The sequence below is a fragment of the Pteropus medius genome, unplaced genomic scaffold (genome assembly GCF_902729225.1).
Source record: "Pteropus medius unplaced genomic scaffold, Ma_sr-lr_union100, whole genome shotgun sequence".
In the NCBI taxonomy this organism is placed as follows: domain Eukaryota; kingdom Metazoa; phylum Chordata; class Mammalia; order Chiroptera; family Pteropodidae; genus Pteropus; species Pteropus medius.
In genome coordinates, this window is record NW_024355205.1 from 17,102,948 (window position 1) to 17,125,527 (window position 22,580).

General features: G+C 39.3%; 1 protein-coding gene and 1 pseudogene across 2 annotated transcripts in view; both read right to left on the reverse strand.

Moving 5' to 3' along the window:
* The window catches only part of MME (membrane metalloendopeptidase), an 84,299-nt gene extending 63,161 nt beyond the window's left edge, over positions 1-21,138 (reverse strand). The window contains exons 1-3 of one of the 2 annotated variants that reach the window (XM_039857437.1): positions 20,964-21,138; positions 16,706-16,875; positions 15,955-15,990 (exon numbers count right to left, since the gene is read on the reverse strand). In XM_039857437.1, the coding sequence (XP_039713371.1) occupies positions 15,955-15,990; positions 16,706-16,865 (196 nt within the window). In that variant the 5' untranslated portion in view covers positions 16,866-16,875; positions 20,964-21,138. Of the gene's footprint in view, positions 1-15,954; positions 15,991-16,705; positions 16,876-20,705; positions 20,830-20,963 lie in introns of those variants that run through there. The other variant, XM_039857438.1, reaches the window with a different exon arrangement.
* On the reverse strand, positions 5,638-5,756 carry LOC120598961 (uncharacterized; annotated as a pseudogene).
* Positions 21,139-22,580: the final 1,442 nt, after the last annotated feature.

Genomic DNA, 22,580 nt, shown 5'->3' on the forward strand with positions numbered 1-22,580 from the left:
AGATGTAGAAATTGAGGGTAAGGAATTCGCACCTATAGTCACATGGTTGTTAAGTAGCAAAGTTGAGGTCTGACTTCAAGCAACCTGGTGGCTAGAGTCTGAGCTCTTCACTATGATGCTGGTTTTAATTCTTTTTCTCCTTTATAATTGCTCTATAAAGTAGAATATATTACCTCTATTTTAAGGAAATCGAGGTACAGGCTAGTTACAGGCTCAAGGTCACCAATATGAATTTAGATTGTGCCCAGGTCTGATTTTAAGTTGATGTTTTTTCTACAGTATCATTCTGCTGTAACTCCAAATAAGAGGAGGGAGAAAATCCAAATTAAATTATACAGAAACCACTGTTTTTGTTGTTGTTGTTTTGGATCTTTTTTTGATGTTCAATTAAAATTTTAATTGCTCCATAATATGAGTAGAGCTACATGAATTTTTCACCTCTCTTGGCTCCAGATTTTAGAACTTGTTGAGATAATCACAGAAATCTTAAGTCTAATGGACCCACAATAATAATCCTTAGCTGGCTCTCCCCAAATGAGTGAAATTCTTCAGCCTTATTTCATAGCCTTTTTAAATAAATGGCTCACAGCCGAGGGGGGATGGACAATCGTTTTCCAGTAGAGATTTCTCCAATTTTCACAACCAAAAACATATTCTGCTAATAAATGAAAGCCTTGAAACTGTGTTACAGTTGAATTGAAGTGCCATAAGTCTAAAAATAATTTTTCTTTTTCAGGTCCAATTTGCATTTTAAATCCTAAAAGATTCTTTGCTACTAAAAAGCCATTAGAGGTTAAACTGCAACTTAAATATAATATATCACTTAAAATTAGTTATGAGGGCTATGTGTTGATTATAATGTTAACGGATAATCATGGTCTTTTTTTTTTTTTTTTTAAGGAAATATATAGAAGGTCATGAAAAGGCTACATTGTTCCCTTAGTAACTCTCTCAGGTAGATCCCAAGGTTCCTGGACACTGGCAGGTGTCTCTGAAGAAGAAACAATGAGATGACATATTCATGTTTCTCTCACTTAAACACTTTGTTATTTTAGATCATGTTGTTGAACAAGTATAATCAGACTGACTTCAATAATATGTAATTACTAAGAGCAACTCAAAAACCTTTTGCCTTTGCATCAATTTTGGTTAGGGAGAGGTTCAAAAAGATCACAGCAGGAGGATAAACTGGGTCAACGGTGCTTTTCAAATGCTGCCTAAAATGAAGTCAAGATTGTAAAAAAGGCTCTTCTCTAGTGAGTGCTTTTAATTTAGTATGTATTAATAAACCATGAGTTTAGTTGACACAAGGTAGTGCTTGGCTCCATGTGTTTCCATTTTCTAAAGAATAAATATCTCTTTTCTATTATAGAAGGTCCAGAGGATTATGCTAAATCACTGGCCTCCTCCAAAAAGACTTTCGCCTGTGGAGCATGAAAAGACTGAAACTTTTCATTTCATTTTGACAAATATTTTTGAGTATCCCTCTATGTCTGACATTATTCGGAACCAAATATACCATTGTGAGAAAAACAGACATAATCCCTACCCTCGCGGAGCTTGCAGGTTTTCTTCTGAAACGAGGCTATTTCTTTCATAATGTACATAAACTCCTATAATGTAACTATATCTAGATATGAAGGGTTGTTATACACAGTTCTCATTTTCAATTCCCAAAATTAGCCAGTATTTAGTTGACAAGTAAAGTTCCTATTTTATATGGAACCTAGAGATAAGGAGTCACTCTCAGTGAGCTTATGCTTATATGTGGGAGCTGACCAGGAATTTGAATGAGCATGCTACGAATTAAGCCACCAGGGAGAGAGGAGCCTTAGAGGATGATGGTTGAAGAGTAGCAACACTTGCTAAATAGTGGAGTCTAAGAGAAGGAAAGCTTAAGGGCTTTATTAAAGGAGACCAGAAATGAGTTATTGAGAAGGGAGAAAGAAGCTCCAAGAGAACTGGAGATGGCAGAGAAAGGCCAGACTAAGGGAGATTTAGTTCTAGGGAGCTGGAAATGCTTACCTGAGTGGGACATTAGTTGAAAATAATCTTTGAAACAGGAAGAGAGTGGGGAAGAGAATTACATATAGAAAATGTTTCCTTGCCAACCTAGTTCTAGCTTAGGACGGTAGATTTCACAAGATAAATTAAACAACCGAGAAGAGAATAATTGACTTTACTGCTAGCAAAGGAGATGAATCAGACAGAAAAGGGCTAAAGTTAGGAGCCTTGACAGAGAAATACAGAACTGAGAAATCTGACTTACATAAATGAGACAAAGCCAGATTAATGACACTTGCTGCTGTATTTTGTACCAGGTACCCTGACAAATCACTTTGCTTTGACAACAACCATTATGTGACCTCAAGAGAAGGAATCTGAGAATAAATATAAATAATGAATAAAATATTTATTTAATCAACTAATATTTATTGACAATTTGTTATGTGCCATGCACCTTTCTAGTTGCTCTAAACAAAATGGTGAATAAGATAGGAATAATCAAAACTTATATTATAGGGGGAAAAACTAGACATCGGATAACTGACTATAGGTGAGATGTGAGTTCTATGTGCAGTGGATAGGGCGGGCTGGGAGTGAAGAAGAAATTAGCTAGGCCAAGGTGGAGGGTAGAGACAGCAATTCATTCATTCATTTATTCATTCAGCCATTCAACAGATATTTGAGTCGGGTACTGAGCTCTATTCCAGGCAGAGAAGGTGGGTGATGGCCTTGACAAAAGAGGCAACAGAAAGATCACTGGAGTGTAGAGTGGCTCTCTGTGAGTGTGGAGAGATAGGCCATCCTCTGAAGGAAGGATACAGGATAAATAAAGGATGAAGAGCTAGGTTCTCAAGGTTTCAGCACCCCAGGTGAAGCTGAGCCTGTCTTTGATTGGTGGAAGCAGACATGTGGGAACTAATAAGCAGGGGCTTGGCCTTTGTCACTTTGGCCAGTGAAATGGAGGGATCTGATCATAGGAAAGAGGACTTACTCTTGCCCAGGGTGAAGGAAACAGCCTGCCTCGTCCTAGAAGCCCTCATCATGGCCATCTCCTGGGAACAGCTCTCCCTTTATTCTCAATCTATATTTACGGCTGGTCACAAAGTTCAAAATCATCTCATAACACATGACCTGTCAAGTCAGCTTAGGCTTTCATGAGCCTTAGCTTAGACTAGTTCTCTGCATGAATCCAGACAGAGTTCTTGTGGACTATACATGCTAAGCTGCCCCTGACTTCTGTGAGGTTCACACATCAGGGCATCATTTGTATGAACACATGGTCAGGTGAGAGACAGAGCCTTAGACTATCAATAGTGCAATGAGTTATCAGTACGAGATATGTAATTTCTGAGAAATAACTCAAAGTATATTTCCAGGTAACCCACAGAATATAAAAGCAAGGATAATTGTAACTCTCCACCCAAAGCAAGGATTCTAATTTCAACACTTTGCGCAGCGACAGATCCCTAATGGACATTCCAAAATAATCCTTCATTCTCAGTTAGTTAAGTCTTTTTATAGTAACAGATCACCCTCTGTTATTTAAATGCTTTAAAAATCACACGTGCCCTTTATCATAATCTTAAAATATTTTGATACTGGTTTCTTTTTCCTGTTTCTACATTTGAATTAAAAATGCTTTTGTTGTTCATTTAAAGTCAGAGAGGCAATATCTGAAAATTCTTGAACTTTCACACATAATTAGATTTTCTTGTATTAAACAAAACAAGACGACTGATTCCTCCCTCCTACGTTTTTAATGTTAATAGATGTGGTGGCTGGTAGTTGAGGGAAAAGCAAGATCCTTGGCTTTCTGTGTTGGCGTACAAAATTAATGAGCTGCTCATTCCTCTGTAAATGAAGAAGCATTTTTCTTCCATATAAAATGTTTGTCATTTACATAAACTGGGCTCAGGTAGAATCAGTTTTAAGCTAGTCCAATGAGATTGAATCTTATTTTACAAGGGATCAGAAACAGAAGAGGCTCCCAGCTAAAAGCAACGGAAAGAAGCTATATAGAACGAGGCCCCGCAGGCAGCTGAGGGTGGTGATCCCAGAAAGTTCTTCAAGGTCTGACAAAAGATGGTGAGGTCAAGAGTAAGTTGGATTTCAGTGCCAGAAGATGGAAGAAAAGCAGAACCTCAGTGTCCAGAACTGGGGAACAAGCCAAAAATGGGGACAAGGTAGGAATCCACTTACTAGAGCTGGAGTCAGAGGCAGGTCACCAGGTGTAAAACTGACTGGATGTGGGGCCAGAGCCATGGACCTTGGCCTTAGTGAGTCCCTGGACCTACAATGGGGTTGATCCTGCAGCATGGGCCGTGCATGGGACTAAACCAGTTTAACTTTTCAAATCTTCCCACTTCTTTTCTTTGTTTAAATTTTATTACCATAGTTGAAATACGTCATGTGACGTTTCATGGCATCTGTTGCTACTATTTTATATTCTCTTTATCTACAGCAACTAGAACAGTGCTCAGTAAATATGTGGAGAAGATAGCACTCATGATGCTGGGGAAATCCCCAAACTGCCTGGTTTCATGCCATTTCAAATTATGGCCTTCGGCTTCAACAGGATCATCAATTCTATGGGGCCCTGGTTTGCCTTCGCTTCCATTCCTCACACTGCCTCTTTTCAGGATTCAATACTTTCCTCACTTTTTCTGTCAGCTTACTCCCAGGAGCAGATTTTGCCCGTAACTTCACTGAAAAAATTGAAGTAACTGGACGATGAGCCATGTGGCTTCCTATCCTTCCCAGCCTTTAAACTTAGTATTTGCATCCAAATCATCACTGCCTCATTCCCCTGGTAACAGAGGAAGACGACGTCCTCCTCCATCTTAGAGTAGCCTGCCACCTTTTCTCTGGGTACACCCTTTCTTATATCTATCTCCCAGGAACAAGATCTACACATTTCCCACATTCCACCCGAATCTCACACGTCTTCCGCTCTGCGCTCATTTCCTAGTCAACCTCTCAGCTGCATTTTACTGCACTTTACTGGCTTTCCTTCTACCTCTCTGATTCCTCCTCTTCAGTTTCCTTCAAAAATCTTCATTTCCTTCCTGGGGCATCTCAACCACACCACCCATATGCTGATGACTCCTGAATCCTGATCTCCAACCTTGGCTTCCCGGAACTTTAACACATGGAAGACTTAGTGAAGAAGGGCCCGGTTGAAACCCCCATAGCAGAGGCCTCACAGAGTCCCCAGTTTCACTTTTCCTTGCCCTATAGCTTAACAATAGATTGTCTCCATCTGCTTGGAACGTCCTTTGCCATAGAAAATTGCCCTGGGACTAATGATTAATACCTTTATGCTTACTGATCGCAATCCTTCTGATCTAGCATTCTTTCCAGACTACTCCCATCTTTGTTCCCGGGTTGCTGACGCCACCAGAGGACCACGCTGCCAGAGGAATGGCTCCGTAAAGCATGACAGACCCTCAGAACTGCCCTGTAGCCCCTGGAGTAGTTCCCAGATTTTCCCTTAAGTACCCTAAGCTGATCTGAGAAAATAAGGCAGTTTTTTTCTTTTTTTTTTTTTAGGTGAGGCAACCCTTGGTGGACCTCACAGATTGCAAGGATCTTGTCAGCGTACAATCTCTTATTTTTTATTTTTATTTTTTATGCCTATAGCACCTGGTCTTCCTAGATGGTCTCCCATCCAAGTACTAACCAGGCCCAACCCTGCTTAGCTTCCGAGACCAGATGGGATCCGACTTGTTCAGGATGGCATGGCCGTAGACAGTAAGGCAGTTTTTTGAAGGTGTTAACTTGCTGCCTTCTCAGATCACTGGTGCTCTGACAATAAACGCTTATTCTAAATATCCCAACTGCTGTGTCCATCTATTGGCTGAGTGGTGCAGGCAGCATAAGCCCCGGACTCGGCTGCCCTCTGGTTTCATTAACAGTATCTCAGATCTGCCCTCTTTCAAAAGGAATTTTTCACTGCACTGGCCCCAGCCCATCACCAAACCAGCTTTTGCTCTGTGTTCCCTGGCTCAGTGAATAGCAACGCTTCACCACCCAGTTTCCCAGTCCAGAAACTTGAGTTATACTTTACTCACTTCTGTTCTACTACCTCATATACTTAGACAAACACTACGTCTTATGAATTCTACCTTCTAAATATTTCCTAAATCCATCCATTCTCTCCACCCTGTCACCATTCAAAACCAGGCAAACGTTAGCACTCATCTTCCTGCCTACAGCCAGCCTTTGGTTATAGTCAGTGACCCTTCTCAACAATTCCCATCAGGTCATGCCTGGTTTAAAGCCCCTCCTTCTGTAACTTCCCACTGCTCTTGGTAGAAGTTCCAAACACCTTAACATGGACTACAAGATCCAACTCCTGCTTGTCTCATGTCAAAGGCTCAACACTTCCCCTTCTCACCCCCACCCTCACATCCTCAGACACACCCTCTATGACTCAGCCCTAGAGGTAGTCTTTCAGTTCCTCAATCTTGCCAAGCTCTCCCTCACACCTAGAATGTGAAAATGTTCTTCCTTTGTAGGGGGGTAAATCTTTGCCTCTACTTCTTCGGGTCTGAGCTAGATAGCAGGCGAGCTTGAGAATGCTACACTCTGCTTAAAATTCTTTAGGTGCTCCCGTAACACATTTATTCATTTTCTATGGACTTTAGGAGCAATGACAGTCCTCATAGCATATGACCTAGGCCCCGTTTACTTTTGCAGTCCCGTATCTTGCTGGTTTGGTGCATCCTGTTATACCTCAGTCACCTCGAAGCACTCACAGGTCCTGAACTCACCAAGCCTTCGCTTGCATCTTGCATCCAGCCTATGCACGTGCTGTCTGTCCTCTGCTCCCCTGGTCTGGAAATCCCTGGCTCTCCTTCAGAACTTAGTGGGCAACACTTCTTCTCAAAAATGCTCTCCTGGCCCCATAACGATCGCTCTAGCCGCCCACTCGCATGCCTGATCTGGTCTAGGTGCTCTTTTCTCAGGGTGCCTGGTGCACTCTCTGCTTACCTCTTTCAGAGCACTCTCGAAACCCTGCGGCGATTTTGTTTATTGATCTGTCATGCTAACCAGACTATCATTTTTCTGAGGTCAGGGGGTACTTTATATCTCAGTTTACATTCCCAGTGATTCGAAAAGTACTTGACATTTAGAAGGAGCTCAATTAATGTTTTTGGGAAAAAAGTGAATAAATTAATGAATAAATGAGGAAAAACGATGTTCTGAAGTCTATGAAAACATTCATGCCTGCATTATACTGGGAAAATTCAAGAGGACAGTTCAGGTTCACCTTCTCCATTATTAGCAGAAAAACAGGCCCAGTGTCTCGCCAGCTCTGACTTAGTGTTCAATGAGTAGCACAGTCTGAAATGTCACCTATTGAAGCAGTCAGTTGGTTGACAATACCTTTTTTTAAAAATGCAAATGTCCAGGTAATTCCTATATACCTCAGTGTAGATTTATTTACCTAAATTGCATTTCCTCCTAACATCTAACAAAGACCACTCCACTGAAGGAACGGGAACTCTGTGTGTCAGGGAGCAGGGAAGGTCTGGCATGGGTATATTTTAAAACCTTCTCAAAGTATCCTAATAAGCAGCTATAGTTGAGAATCACTATTCTTCAGTGCTTCTCAGACTTTATTGTGCACACTACTCTTTGGGGGACTTTACTAAAAATGCAGCTGCAGGTTCAATACAACTCAGGTGGAGCCTGACAATGTACATTTTTGCAAGTTCCCAGCTGATGCTGATACTGATGCCGTTGGTCCATGGACCACATTTTTAAATGCATGGATCTAGTTATTCTTCTCTTGCTCCAGGCCTCTGGCTTATTTACTTTTAGAGTTTCTCAGTGGTAAGGGAAGGACTAACAGCGAGAGTCCGCAAGGATAAGCACAGAGTAGCTACTGCTCAAATCCAGATGTGCCTGTTGGTAGGGTTTGCTTCACAGGAAATATGGATCCAAAGTGCCCATTTCTGACTGTGCTCATTTTAACTGATTCTCAGGCTGAAATGTCATCACCTGTGCTAAAATAGAGCACAAAGGTCAAGGAAAATGTTAGTAAGGGATAACATATTTTTATCTGAGACTATCTAAAATGTATTAATCTCTTTCTCCTCCTTTCCTTCTTTTGTCCACACCTTTTTCTCTAAAAATATACTGACTGCTTTTTGAGTTTCAATAAATAACTTTAAACCGTGCATTTGTAACATTCATGAAAGAAGATGTTAAATGGAATATACATTTTGCATTATACCTATGGTGCACTTCCCTGAAGGATGAGTAACATGAAATGGGCTGTCATTAGTCCTTGCTGTTTCTCTGTAAAATGAGACACTTTCAATTCCAATTTTGTAGATAAGGAAAATGAAATGCAGAACGCTAAACCGACTTAATTAAGATCACATACTAACAACACAGGATGTGGCCAAAACTAACATCTTAGTTCTCCTCTGCTAAGTTGGCTTAGTAGAAAAAGAAGCAGTAATCTTTAAAAGATAGTGCCTTAATTATTCGCAACACTCTCATTTCTTTGAAATAAAGTTTACTATTTAACAGTATTTCTCTTGCACGGATCTATTGCTAGAATTTATCTATATTCTACTCATCCAATTATTAACTTACATTGCTCATAAAGGAATTCAAAGTGGCCTTACAGGAATACATAAAATATATTAACTCATACATTCGATGAGAAGGAAAAAAAAACAGACAAGAATAATGCTAGTGAATCAAATACATACAAAGAGGTCCTAGAAATTACGGGTTAAAAACAAATTTGAGTTTTGACTTACTAGTAGTCAAGGTGAAAGGGAAATATTCCACAGAACCCGTATGAACAACTAACAATTTTTCCAGAAGCAGGATTATCCCTGGTACTGTTCTCTGGTAGACCTGGCATTCTGACTCAGACTCAGAGATGGCTGGTCCACCTGGCCCTACAATCCCCATCTGTCTCCGACTTCCTCTGAAAGTGAAACCCTAGGACATGCAAATAATGCTTCCAATAGCTAATTCTGAAATAACTTTAACTTCCTAGTTGATTTACTATTCTCTGTAGATTTTTCATCAGCATAACCTGAATATAATCAAACAATAGGTACTCGCTCAAAGTGAGAAGCTTGAGTTATTTAGCAAAGACTTGGAATGCACTGAAAACTACACATACTGTGAAAATGGGAATTAATGGACTCAACATTTAATAACATATAATCTAGATATAAGATAATTACTTATAAATAGACATTAGAGATGGAAAAGAGGGATGAGAGTGGTTTTATTGTTTTTTAACCATTTCATTGAGTAATAATTTGCATACCATAAATAACCCAATGATTTGTAATAAATTTATACAGGTGTGCAACCATCACCATAATCCAATTTTAGAATGTTCCAGAAAGTTCCACTGTGCCCATTTGTAGCAATCTTTTCTCACCCCCAGCTATTCTCTTTTCTTCTTCTACAATTTTGCCTTTTCTGGAAATTTCATATGAACAGAATTATATAATATGCAGTCTTTTGTGTCTGGCTTATTAGCATAATAGTTTTGAGATTTGCCTATTGTTGCATGTATCATAGTTTGTTCCTTTTTATTGTTGTGTAGTATTCTTATTTATAGCCATACCACATTTTATTTATTCACCTGTTGATGTACATCAGAGTTGTTTCCATGTTTCGGCTACTATGAATAATTCTGTAACAAACAATGACAGAATAAAAGTCCTTGTGAGGACATGTGTTTTTATTTCTCTTAGGTAAGTACCTGGGAGTGGAATTGCTGGGTTATATGAAAAACATATGTTTAATTTTCATACAAATTGTCAAACCGATTTCCAAAATGGTTTTTACATTTTGAGCTGGGATGTACTGAAATATTTTACATTCCATCAGCAAATGTATGATGGTTCCATTTTCTCATATCCTCACTAATACCTGGTATTTCTATCTTTTTTATGATAGCCCTTCTAGTGGGTATAGGGTTCGGAGAGTTTGAACAGAAAGAATTTATTCCAATTTTTGATCAGCCAGAAAGAGGATCAAAACTAGCTTCAACCCCACCTAACTCCCGCCCCCCATTAGGCTCCCCATATCTCCTTTTCTGAATGGGCTCATGGAATGAAATTTTTCAAGATTCAAAGGCTGTGCAACTTTCCTTTTATGATCTTTTAAATTCTCCGCTTTCTAAAATGTCCCTTAAATAATCTATAAATTTTTATCAACTTGAGCTTCATATTATGTTAAAGGCTTATTGGAAAGCACCTTGGATTTGGTGATGAGCAGGACAAAGCAAGGTCCTTTCAAATGCAGAGGGGCCGATTTCCCATATCCCTCACTCCAAAATGTTCAAGGCCAAGCTGGGATCCTCATCTCAGCCTAAATTTCTATTTATATCCACTCTCCTTTACACATAGGTAATTTTTGCAGCTGTAAAACAAACTTAGATTCCAAATAAGCTCACAAGGCATTACTAATTTTCTTTCCCTTTAACCACTTAATTCAACTTATCTATGTTTTCCATACCTTGACCACACATTTAAAAAAAGATGTTGTTCTACTGTTTAAAAACTACCCAGAAGGTAAGAAAAATATGTTATGTATGTGTGTATACATCACATAATTGACTCCCTTTCTTGGAAAGGATTTGATTGATAGATGCTAATTTTGACTGGAGAATTTTTTAAGCAAATATTGCTATACAATTGTCAGAAGAATGGTGTCAGGGAAGCTGCCGCAAGCAAATTGCCACATGCCACATTTAAATTAACAAAGGTATGCTTCAGCAGTTTTTCCACTCAGATACCTACTGCATTCTTATTCCCTGAAGGATTTTTTCCAAACTTAATTACGTAATAAAATAGCCTCATCTCCTACTCTGAAAGGTTGTAACTTTGCTGGCAGCCCTCAAGAGTCAGTATGCAGTACTTCCTGTACTTTTCTAGTGCCATTTTTCTTCACAAAGGCTTCTGAGGTGTTAACAGGCAAGAAAGAAGAGACCATGACCCAGAGAGGCAGAGATTTCCCTGTTGCTGTCAAAAGGAGGCCAGTTGGTGCCAAGATACTTTGTATGGGGCATTATTAGGATCAGACCCTTGCAGGAAAAACCAGAAATTTGGAAATTTCATTTATTTCAAGGTTCATAGCTCAAGCCACACAAAACCGATAATAAATTAGAATGTGAATATATTTGTCACGCTGAATATATCTTTCAGGTGAGCAGAATACCTCTTTCCTTGTATTAATAATTAAATATTCATCAAAAGTTTAGTTAGTTAGTAGAAAATTAAAGGAAATCAAATTAAATTGAACCTCTGAGGGGTTTCATCCAGGTCTTGATGCTCTGTAGAGCCAACACTGCAGGTGGCCTGGTTCTCTCTTGTGAAGTGTCTAGCTCATGTATCTGGGCTTCTCTATCCACTGGAGAGTTCGGGACTACACTGCTAATATTTGGTCCTTTAGACTCCTCAATTCCATGTTGCATTTGATGTACTAAAATCACTGATGAAGCTGCTCACCGTTTTCAGTTAAGTAACTGGTTTCTGGGTCTAAGTGATATTTTTTTCTCCTCCTTCTCAGTCTAGATTAAATATTTCAACTCTCTGAGAGTCATATTATGTCTTTTAGCTTCAAATTCTAGCAGGAGGGGAGGCAATCTGCTCTCATATACTGCACGTACAGGCATAGGGTATTAAAAATTTGACAGACTCCCAGTCTTCTTTGAGGCAACATGGAGAAGTCATGAATATAGGCTCTGGAGCCAAGATGCCTCCTGGGCTAGAATCCTAAACCAAGTTTTTTAATCTGTGAAAAAAGAGTATAATGGTACCTACCTCATAAGGTCATTAAGGGATCAAATGTGTTAGGACACGTTAACTGCTTACAACAGTGCCAGACACTCGAGGGAGTGTAAGCTGTTATTATTCTATTTCATTGTCTTCCGTTTTTATTTTATTATATGTTATTATTCTATTATTATTCTCTTGTATGCTATTGTTATATTTCTCTATTAATCTATTTAATATTCCTTCTCTATTCTGTATCTTACACACCTTAATTTAGTAATAAAACAGCAACTTGGCAGGAAACTGTGTGTGTGTGTGTGTGTGTGTGTGTGTTTTAATTCTTCAAAGATAGTCTTAAAGGAACTATAAAAGGTGCATTATTAGTTCTCTATTGCCACTATAGCAAATCACCATAAACCTAGTGACTTAAAACAACACAAGTCTATTATCTTATAGTTCTAGAGGTCAGAAGTCTAAAAAGGGCCAACAAGGCTGTGTTCCTTCTGGATGCTCTGGGGAGAACCATTTCTTTCTCTTTCCAGCTTCTAGAGGCTACACACATCCCTTGCCTCGTGGCCACATCACGGCAGCCTCTGCTTCCTTTGCTTCTGTTATCACATCTCTTTCTCTGATTGTGACCCTCCAGCTCCCTTCCCCTTATAATATATATGTGACTGCACAACACCGCCCAGATAATTCAGAATAATACCTCATTTAGAGACCCTTAATTTAATCACATTTGCAAAGTCCCTTCTGTCTATAAGGTGACATATTCACAGGATCCAGGGATAGGATGTGGACATCTTTAGGGAGGCATTATTTTGCTTACCACAAAGAGAAAAGCACTGGATGATCTCTTGAGATCATTTCAGCCAGTGGTACCCAAACAGGTGATTATGCTGCACCAGGGGACATCTGACAATGTCTGGAGACATTTTTGGTTGTTACAACTGGGAGGAGGGTGTTACAAGGCATCTAGTGGGTAGAAGCCAGGGACAGGGCTACACATCCAATAATGCATCAGACAGCCACCTCTCCCCAGGAAAGAATGATCCAGCCCAAAATGTTGATAATGATGAGACTGAGAACCCATGATGGAAAGCATATGAGAGTCCTCGAAATCTTCTGAGTTAGTAAGGATGCAGTGCAATGGGAGCTAGTTTCAGGATTTACATTCACATGGAGAAGTTTGAGAAATCACATACAAACTCTTTAACTCCATGTTTTTAACAATTTTATATGGTAAATAAGAGATGAATACTGCTCATACTTTAATAGTAGGGTTTTGTACACTGCCTTAATTTGTTACTTGTTAAGTAGTGTTTGTTTTAAGTCTCTTGTAATCTTTCATACTGTTGCATTTCATATATAGATAAGTTAATTCAAAGTGTTTATTAAAACATCATTTTATGTATATTATGAATATTTACATTCATAGATGCTCAGATTTAAATGCCTAATGCCAATTTCAAGGTGACCCACAGGCTTCTGCAATATTTTATTTTTGCCTTGGTATGGCCTGATTTCTATCCCTTGACTTCACAGGATCCAAGTGAGAAGTACAATTACCATGATATTCCCTTCCACAGAGAGAAAGATTTCCTTAGAACCAGCTTTCACTTAAAGTAAGCACCTTGGGTATAAGTTCCCAATTCTGAAGCATTTCTGTGCTCAGGTTTCAATTCTCCCATTCTTTTAAAGTTAATTTACAGAATTGCTAGCAGGAGACGTTATATGTTTTTCAACATCTTTGTTTCCCATCTTCCTTTTCCTTCCCATCCATTCCACTCTTCTCATTCTCTCCCTTTCTTTATTACTTTCTTTCTGTCCACAATTTCCCCTAGAGTTTCCTTAATTTGCAGCAACTTCTAAAAGCAATAGTTGTATTTTCTGTGGCAGAAAAGATTTCTTAACAAGCAGAGGACTGCGTGTGTGTGCTTGGGTGTCAAGACAGTATCCATAAAGATGAGTGTCAACTTTATTTTCTTCATCCAGGAAGAATAATAACTATGAGTTATGAAAGTATTCTAACAGATTCTGAACCAACAGAGCAGAATGAAGAAAAACACAAAACTATTCAGCAACTTTGTTTACCACTGAAGCGATTTCTATTGTATACATTTCTCTTCCAAGATACGGTTCAGGGAGAAAACAGAAAGAGAAAAAGAGTAAGAGAGAGAAGAGACTGTGTGAAAGAGAACCTATAGATTATGATATTTAAGAGACATGCCAAGTGTTTTTGAAGGACTTAGAAACTTAGAGATAATAAGAGGTCAATACATAAATGGAAGTTTCTCAAAACAGGATAGGTGTGAGCCTAGACTAGGGCAGCTGGTACAGAGAAAGGACGGGGAGGACTTGGGGATAGAGCAAATGGTAACTTTGACAACTTGGGCACATAACAACTCTGGCACAGGGACTCTGAACATCTTCCAGCCAAGGCCCCTATACAACCATTTCCCTGGGGAATAAACTTCTTTTGTTTCTGGGAAAGCTCATGATGGGAAAGTGCCTGCTATTATCTTGCTGATATTCCAATCAGGTCTCTTTCAAGACATGTTGTGTCTCAGAAGTACAGCTAGTGCAATTAAGCTGCAGGGGGACAATCACATCCTCCTCCGCATCATCATCCTCATCCTCATCCTCCTCTTCATCAAAAAACAATACAGAAAAGCAAAGGGCACATATTTGGAATATTAGACTATAACCTAAAATCCCAAGAATATTTTGTCATCATTATTTTGCCAAGTTCAGTTCATAACAAAAAACACAGTTAAAAATATCTAACAGAAAATGTTTAAAAATCATTTGGGACAGGTTCGTTCTTGGAAGAAGTTTAGAATCTCTTGTCAAATGGCATTAATATTGTGCTCATATCCAAGTGCTATGCCCAGCTACACCCTTCTTTTCCTTGCCTAAATGATCTTTTTTTATTTTTCACCATATTCTCATGAATGTGACTTCTGTAACTCCATACACTTCTCTGTTCCATTCTCTGACTTTTCTTTTCCTTCTGCTCTAGTTTTTGATGTCCTCTTAAGTTCAGCCATTATACCTTTTCTTTTCTCCTTTTGGGAACTCGAATTTTCCCAAGGCTTCACCTTTTACGCCTTGGGCTGACAGATCCTAAACCTACCCCTTGAGAGATTCTGAAATACCCCATCACTACCTTCTCATTGTCTATCCCCACTTGGATGTTACCCCTGGCTTACACTCAACATGTTCAAATCCATAGTAGTCACACCCCTCCCTAATACAAACCTACCTCCTAACTTCTCATTTTTTGCACTGCTGCTATTCTCCTGCATCCCTTAGGTTTTAAAAGTGGGTATCATTTTCAAATTATTCATATCCTTCAATTAGCAAGTCAATTCTATTGAGCCACCCAATTCTCCCTTCACATTGTCCCACAGCTCTCTCATCCCACCACAGGCTGACCTCAGCTCACACCTGAATTATAGCAACAGCCCCTACCTGCCCACTCTCCCTGGCTTATCACCTCCCATTCAATCCACTCAGCCTACCATTCCCAGAATCATCTTTCAACTTTTGTTTTATTGAGTGATCTCTTCAGGACAGTATCCATTTCTTTGTTATTACGACATTAAAGCTAAACATGGATTTTCAATGCTCTCAGTAATGTGCCCCTACCTATAAGTTTACAATTTTACTGCTTCTCAATATGATTTATTCCTATTGTTCTTTGTCCTTGTTTGAAATTCCCTCTTCTATTCCACCACTTCCAAAACCTAGCTCTGCTTCAAGGCCCCTCTCAAATCTCAACTTCTCCATGTAGCCTAAATGATGACATGTCACTCCTTTCCTAGTTTTTATCCCTCTAATGATTTGCGTGGAGAAATTTAATACTGAATGATATGATTCTCACTATTTCATACATGCTGAGTTTTTTCTCCAACTACATGGCAAGCTCCATAAAGCTAGCAATATAGTTCTCTATCACCCTACCATGCACACCAAGGCCGAATAGGGGAATTCTTTTTTATAATAATCAAGTCAATTAATCTACTACGTAAATATATTTTTATTTTCCTTGGTTGTAAATAAGTGATCCATAATGAAAAAGCATAAAGAAAACAAATTTAGACATATATCTATTAGCATTTGATTTTTAAATGTTTTTCATCAATTATAAAACTATTAAATTGAAAAACCATCTTCTTACCTGATTTTATGCAGTCTGATGATTTGCAAATACCATCTAGAAAAAGGAGAGTATATGCATAAATGTTTGCAATACACATTTTCTAATTTCTCTCTGTCTTTTGTTCTTCCAAAAGCTGCCAATTAATTAATTCCTTAAACCAATAACTAAACCTGAGCATTATATATCATTGCCAATAGTTAAGAGAAAATATAGAGAAACAAAATAGGCAAATCCTAAATTTAAAATTTTTATTATGAAGAAAGTGTATTTATTATATCATCTCTACTCACTAAGCCCTAGGTCTTTTAAATTAAAATTATCAGTTGTGTTAGTCTGCTAATTATGTTTTTTTGCCATTAAGGAACCAATCTTTTCTAATCCTTATTGTGAAAAACTTCTAAGACTCAAATTAGACCTCTTAAATTTCTGTGAAGCCCTTTAGAATTTCAATGACACAGCAAAATTTGACTAATTGAAGTTGGCTATAAAATTGTGTATACTTTAATCAAATAAAATTATACATTAGAATCCTCATAAAGTAAGCATAAGTGCACTAAGTATACTTGGCAATTAATAACTTAGCTCAAACATAAAAGACATTGTACTTTAGTCAAAGTTAACTGTTTTGACATATCGATGTCACACTTTATAAATGAATCTTTATAGCACTATCTTTAATTGTCTTTCTCCTTAACACGTTCGTTTGGTAGATGGGAAAAGCACCACTCTCTTCTTCATTTATGTGTGCACAGGTGTGGGAGGAACTCACCGTCATAGGTTGCATAGAGTCCTATCATTGTCACAGCAATGATGGTGAGGAGCAGGACAAGGACAGAGAGACTGATCTCCAGTGGTGTCCATCGCTGTTTCTTCTTTGGCTTTGGAGTGTTGATATCAGTTATATCCATCTGACTTTCTGATCTGCCCATCACCTAAAATCTGCAAAAAATTTAAAATTTTTAAAAATTCTAATAAATTAATAAACCCAGAGAAAAAGAAATATATATAATTTTCCAAATGCTAGATGCAGCTGAATAAAGGTAAAAGGATAATTTATATTAAATAAGAAATAAAAAATTTTTGTCAAAAGTCAAATTTTTGATTCTGACAGAGAAGAATATAGAGCCAGATGAATCTGACAGGTCCTGATCACAACTTTTTGCTTTTGTTTTTGTTTTTGATATGCCACAGAAGATCCAAGCAAAATTAGACAAGTAAACTCAGTTAAATACTCACGTAGGATTCCTTCAGCAGTTCATAAGCAAATAATTGCTGTACCATCATTAAAGAAAGTTAAAACTCACCCCTTTGAACTTTGGACAAGGTCGAAGGTGAATTTTATATCTTGTTCTGGTGGCTTTCTTTATAAGCTTAGAAATCAATGACTAACACTTTGAGATTTTGACTAAGCAATAATTTGAAATAGAAATACATAAAAACAAAAATGAACAAACACTTGTGATGGTTTATTTTAGTCTTAAAAACAACTTTTGATTTTGCAGTTCAGAACTATGACTACTGCTGATATGGGTATCTAGTAACTGGTTAACATTCTGAAAATGGTCACTCGTAAGACCAAAGATTTACCTCCAGAGATGAAAGATATTAATTACGTTCTCTTTGTGCAACTGAAGAAGAAAAAAATATATGATTTAAAACTTCTAGCAGGTCAGGGTAATAATGGTTAAGATGTTTAACTTGTATGTACATTAATATTAATACTTCTACTAATAATAGCTGACATTTGAGTACTTCTCATGTGTCAGTCACAGTTCTTTGTGCTTCACAAGTAATAATTCATTTAATCTTTGTAAGGTGAATATTAATATTTCAATTCTATATCTTAGGAAACTGGGGTACAGAAAAGTCAAGTAATTTGCCTAAAGCTATACAACTAGTAAATGTCCTTTATAAAAAATATATTTGGTCACTGTTTGAAATAAAATTGTATGATCATACAATAAAAGCCACTTTAGATCTTACTGTATAAATTTAGGAGGGGAATTTAGGGGATATAAACCTAAATATTCAATTTCATTGTTTCTTTTAGAGGCCTATTGATTCTCTGTGGGCCATCCACCAAGCACAGACAACTTCAATTTTTCTGCAAGACTGTAGAAAAACACATTATAAACTAACAGATTGGCTTTGTATAGGTTGATACAAATTAAGCATATAATTTAGTTCCTAGATGAAGTGACTGCTCAGAAATGCTCTAACAGTTAAAGATCTGTGTTGAATACACAAAATTCCCAGCGGGTGTGTTTTGTGGAAACTGAGGCACAGGATAAAGTAGAAACAGAGTCTATATCTGAAGTGTGGCCGAGGAGATCCAGCAGATAACTAGGAATTTAATCTCCCCGGTGAGTTATTAATAAGTGAACCACAAACGGACTTTAAAGTTCTGGATACAAAGTCTTAAGTATGCTGTCCCCTTGATTACATGAGGCTATAACCAAGGACGGACTATCAAATAAAAACATTTTATTAGACCATGAAAACCGTGTCTGCTCAATAACAGTGGAATGTAATGTACCTGAATGTTAAAATGTCTTCCTTAATGGTTACGTAACTCATGTTGGCTTAGTCTCACAACCCCTGGGGTTATGATATGGAATTGCATTGATTCTAGTCCTTGTAGTTTTAATAGGGGTGGTGGTTGGGGAAAGAAAAGATGGGAACAAATTTAATACTTGGACAACATACAGAGAGATAAATAATAAAAGGAATAATTTTCCTAGTTCCCCTAGAAGAAGTAGAGACTGACCTAAAAACATCTGAATATTAATCACATTTGTACAAATATTTCCTTTTATTATTTCTTCTCCTGCTCTAACAATATTTCGGAAGACAATCTAAAGAAACATTTCCCTGGGATAATGTAAGCCAATTCTCTTTTTAGTTCTTTCCTAGAAACAACCATCAGTTTCTACAGTAAACTTAGGATCAGGAAGCAGAGCAGCCACGGGGTTAAATTAAAGGTGCTCTTAAGCATCACTAGGCTTTTGCAGGAAATCTTCTGGGCTCTTAATGGTTCTACACCTAAGGCTGCAGCTGCAGAAATTGTTATAAGGCATGAAGTCAGTGACTGAAGCTGTTTAGTCCTTTTACCTATGTCAAACAAATATCATCTTTGCATCATCTGCGAAACTACCTACATCCTTAACATATTTCACCTGAACTGAGATACCTTAGAAAGCTTAAACCAAAAATAGACACTTCCACAGAAGAAGAGAATAGAGAATGAGGAGATCTAAACCCAAAGAACCTTGCAAAGTTCAGCTTGAAAACATCACTGAAAGAATAAATGATTATTTTTGCTTAAGCAGAAGCTGAATTTCAAAGTAATATAAAGCAGCAATGCTTACACACCAGTTGATTATACACGTAACTTTATCACACAGTCAAGTCAAAGAACCTACAGCATAACTAGTTTGCTAAAAGGAAGTTTAGAAACCTAAGCAATTTTCATCTTCACAGCAGATTACTACTACATTAACATTTCGAGGAGTGCCTGAGGATACCCTATGCAATTAGTTTGTATCACGGAAACTGAGGCACAGGAAGCAGGAGAAACAGGTTTTATATTTAGCCTGGAGCTGGAGAAGCTGAGGAGGCAGGTACTCAAGAGAAATCATCTTGTTTTCTCCTTTGTAAATGTTTGCTGGGCCGGTAATATGGAGTTCTGGACACAGTGTTCCAACCACATTACTCCCAGATGCAGTATAGCCGGACAACGAAAAGTCGCAGCATCATACAAGGAAAGTCACAGCATCGAATCCTAGAAACTATCAGACAATTGTTTTAAAGTGCTCGAACCCAGCAATAATGCAGCAGAACTGAAGCTACAAGCCTTCACAGCTGATTTTTGGATTAGGAGTCCCAAAACGCTGACACTGTAAATCAGGTACTACTTTTCAGTTTAATAAAATTATCATTTGCATCATATGGGGGGGGGTGGACAGACTTGACCAAGTGGCTAAAGAGGAATATTAGGCTGCAATTACCCTTATTTTCAAATAATGCAAATAGATTGAGACCTATTAAGTGAGCAAACTTTCATCTACAAAAGAACACTCTACCTTTACTCCTGCCAACCAACCCTTGTGTGATTTAAGTATGTTAACTGCATAAATTATATAATAGGAAACTAAGATTCTAAGCAAGATGAAAAGGTTCGAGATAATGACAAGATCTTCAGGTCAGGAAAAGTAAAAATAGAAGAGAGTTACAAATGAGAAAATCTGACAGAAATCAATATGAAAATAAACCAGCTTAAAATAAAATAATAAAATAAGATAAATAAAATAAAATAAAAAGCTGTGTCTGTACAGCGGAATGGCAAACTCCCACCCCCAAATCAGCCCCGCTGCAATTAGGTAGCTCTGATGTTGGTAATAAAACCTAACTCCCTCAGGCAGGGGCTTGCAGGGAGCTATGGAAATGAACCTGAAGAGTCGCCCTGACCGCACTTCACAGCCCTCCTCCAGGTCACCCTCTCGGCCCCTTTTCTTCACTCTCCAGGTCCCAGCTGCGTCTCTTTCACCGGGCACGCCTCCCTTGCCCACGGCCTCGGGGTCCCGGGCGCCCGGATCGCGCCGGACCTGAGCCGCTGACCTTGCGCGGCGCGCCTGCGGGGCAGCCGCTCCCCCTCGGCCGCCTTTGCTCTCCCCGCGTGCGTCCCACCGGCTCCCACCCCCCGGGCTCTCGCGCCCTTCGGACCCTTCTCCCCCTGCTGCCAGGTGCCAGCTCGTTCTCCCAGGACTCACCAGTGAGATTCAGGAGAAGTTGGAGGCTGCTGAGCAGACACATCCCGACCAATGAGCGCGCGGGGCCGGGAGCCCCGCAGAGCGCCGGTCGGTCCGTGCGTCCGCTCAGGCGCGCCCGGAGCGGCGCGGGCTTCGGGAGGCGGGCGGCGGCGCCGAGCCGAGGCCGGACTCCGGGAAGGTTACGGGCCCGCCTCGGCCCGGGCCCGGGGACGGCAGGAACCCCGGGCATCCCTCCGACCCGCACCCGGAGAGACTCACCGTGGCCTCTCAGCAGATCCCGCGCCGGGAGTTGGGCGGCTGCTCCCGCCTGCTCTCGGTCAAGCTTCGCCACTTGCTCATCTCCGCGCCCCGCGCGTTTCGGAGCTCTCCCCTCACCCCGCCTCCCGCCTCGCCGCTGCAGGACCAGCGAGAGGAGCAGTTCTCTGGGTGACCTGAAGGTTTCCGCTAGGTCTCCCCAATCCTGTCACATCATGCGTGGGGGACGTGTGTGTGTGTGTGTGTGTGTGTATTGTGTGTGTGTGTGTGTGTGTGAACACCCCCTCGTGCCCCACCTCACCCTTCCCAAAAGGGCTTTGCCAAACATTCTTGGAATTGCTTAGCTTCGGGGATTTCAAGAAAACAATACACTGCCTCTTGGAGATTCTGGAGTGCAGATGATGGCTCTATTTCTTTTCATATTGGACTTTCTTTTTCTCACGTTCTTCTTTCGCTCTCTTTCTTGCTCCTTTTCCTCCCTTTATCCAAGCTTCCTTCCTTTCTCATTTTTCCTTTATTTTCCCTCTTCCTTTTTTTCTTTCTCTTCTTTGCCTCTCCCCTTCCCCACCCCACCTCCCATCTCCCTCCCTCTCCCCTCTTTCCTTCCCGTCTCTTTTTTCTTCTCCTCCTTTCTTTTCCTTGGTCAGACCAGTATGATGTCAAGAGCTACATTCTGTACTGAAACTCCACTCCCACCTTCTGACTCTAGGGAATCTTGTAATGAGTGTACCTGAGGGCTTGGGGATGGGGAATGAGAGTCAGAGGAAAATAAGCTGAAGTGTATCTGCTCTATCTACTAAAATTAGCTGCAGTGTGTCTGAACCCTTGACACTTTAATGCAGCCTAGCACACCGTTTCCAGTAATTCCTTCTCAAGTAATTACTTGTGATTCCTTCTGAAGGGGGGGAAAAAACTTTTAGCACAAAGGCTATTCCTTTATAAAAGCTGTCTTAAACAGCTATGCGGCAAGGAGCTCAGAACTGAAACTCCTCTGATTTTTTTTGCTTCCCTAAATTTTAGTACAATTATTCAATGTCTAGTATATAAGTAGGTTTAATGCGATCCTTTTCCTCCTTTGAATCACTTATAATTGCAAATATATCTATATCTTGTGGCACACACACACACACACACACACACACACACACACAGGTGGGTTATCCTGAACCTGCAATTATCTATTTTTAACAACAAAATGACTCACTGCTTCTGAGAAGAAACCCTTTGCACTGATAAATTTTATACTCTTTCCATGGTAGAGAAAGCTGAAAAGCAAGGAGTAAAATTGATACTTGCTAATGAAATAGTAAATGGAACGCAATGGAGAGACATTAAAAGAAGTTAAACCAAGTATTAAATTAGATTAATATAGAGAAGTCTAATATATAGACTTTAAAAGTATTCTCTCTACATCTCTATGCTTTACTCTTTCTTGGTGCGTGTTGCAGACACTGCTTAATCATCATAGCAATCCTAAAATATGGGTGTAATTACCACACAAAAGAGCATAAGGAGCTTGGCTAAGTTAAAAACACTGGTAAGTGTCTCAACTGGAATTCGAACCCAGTTCATTTTGATTCAAATGCTGAGTTACTATTATCCTCATTTTATAGAAAGGAT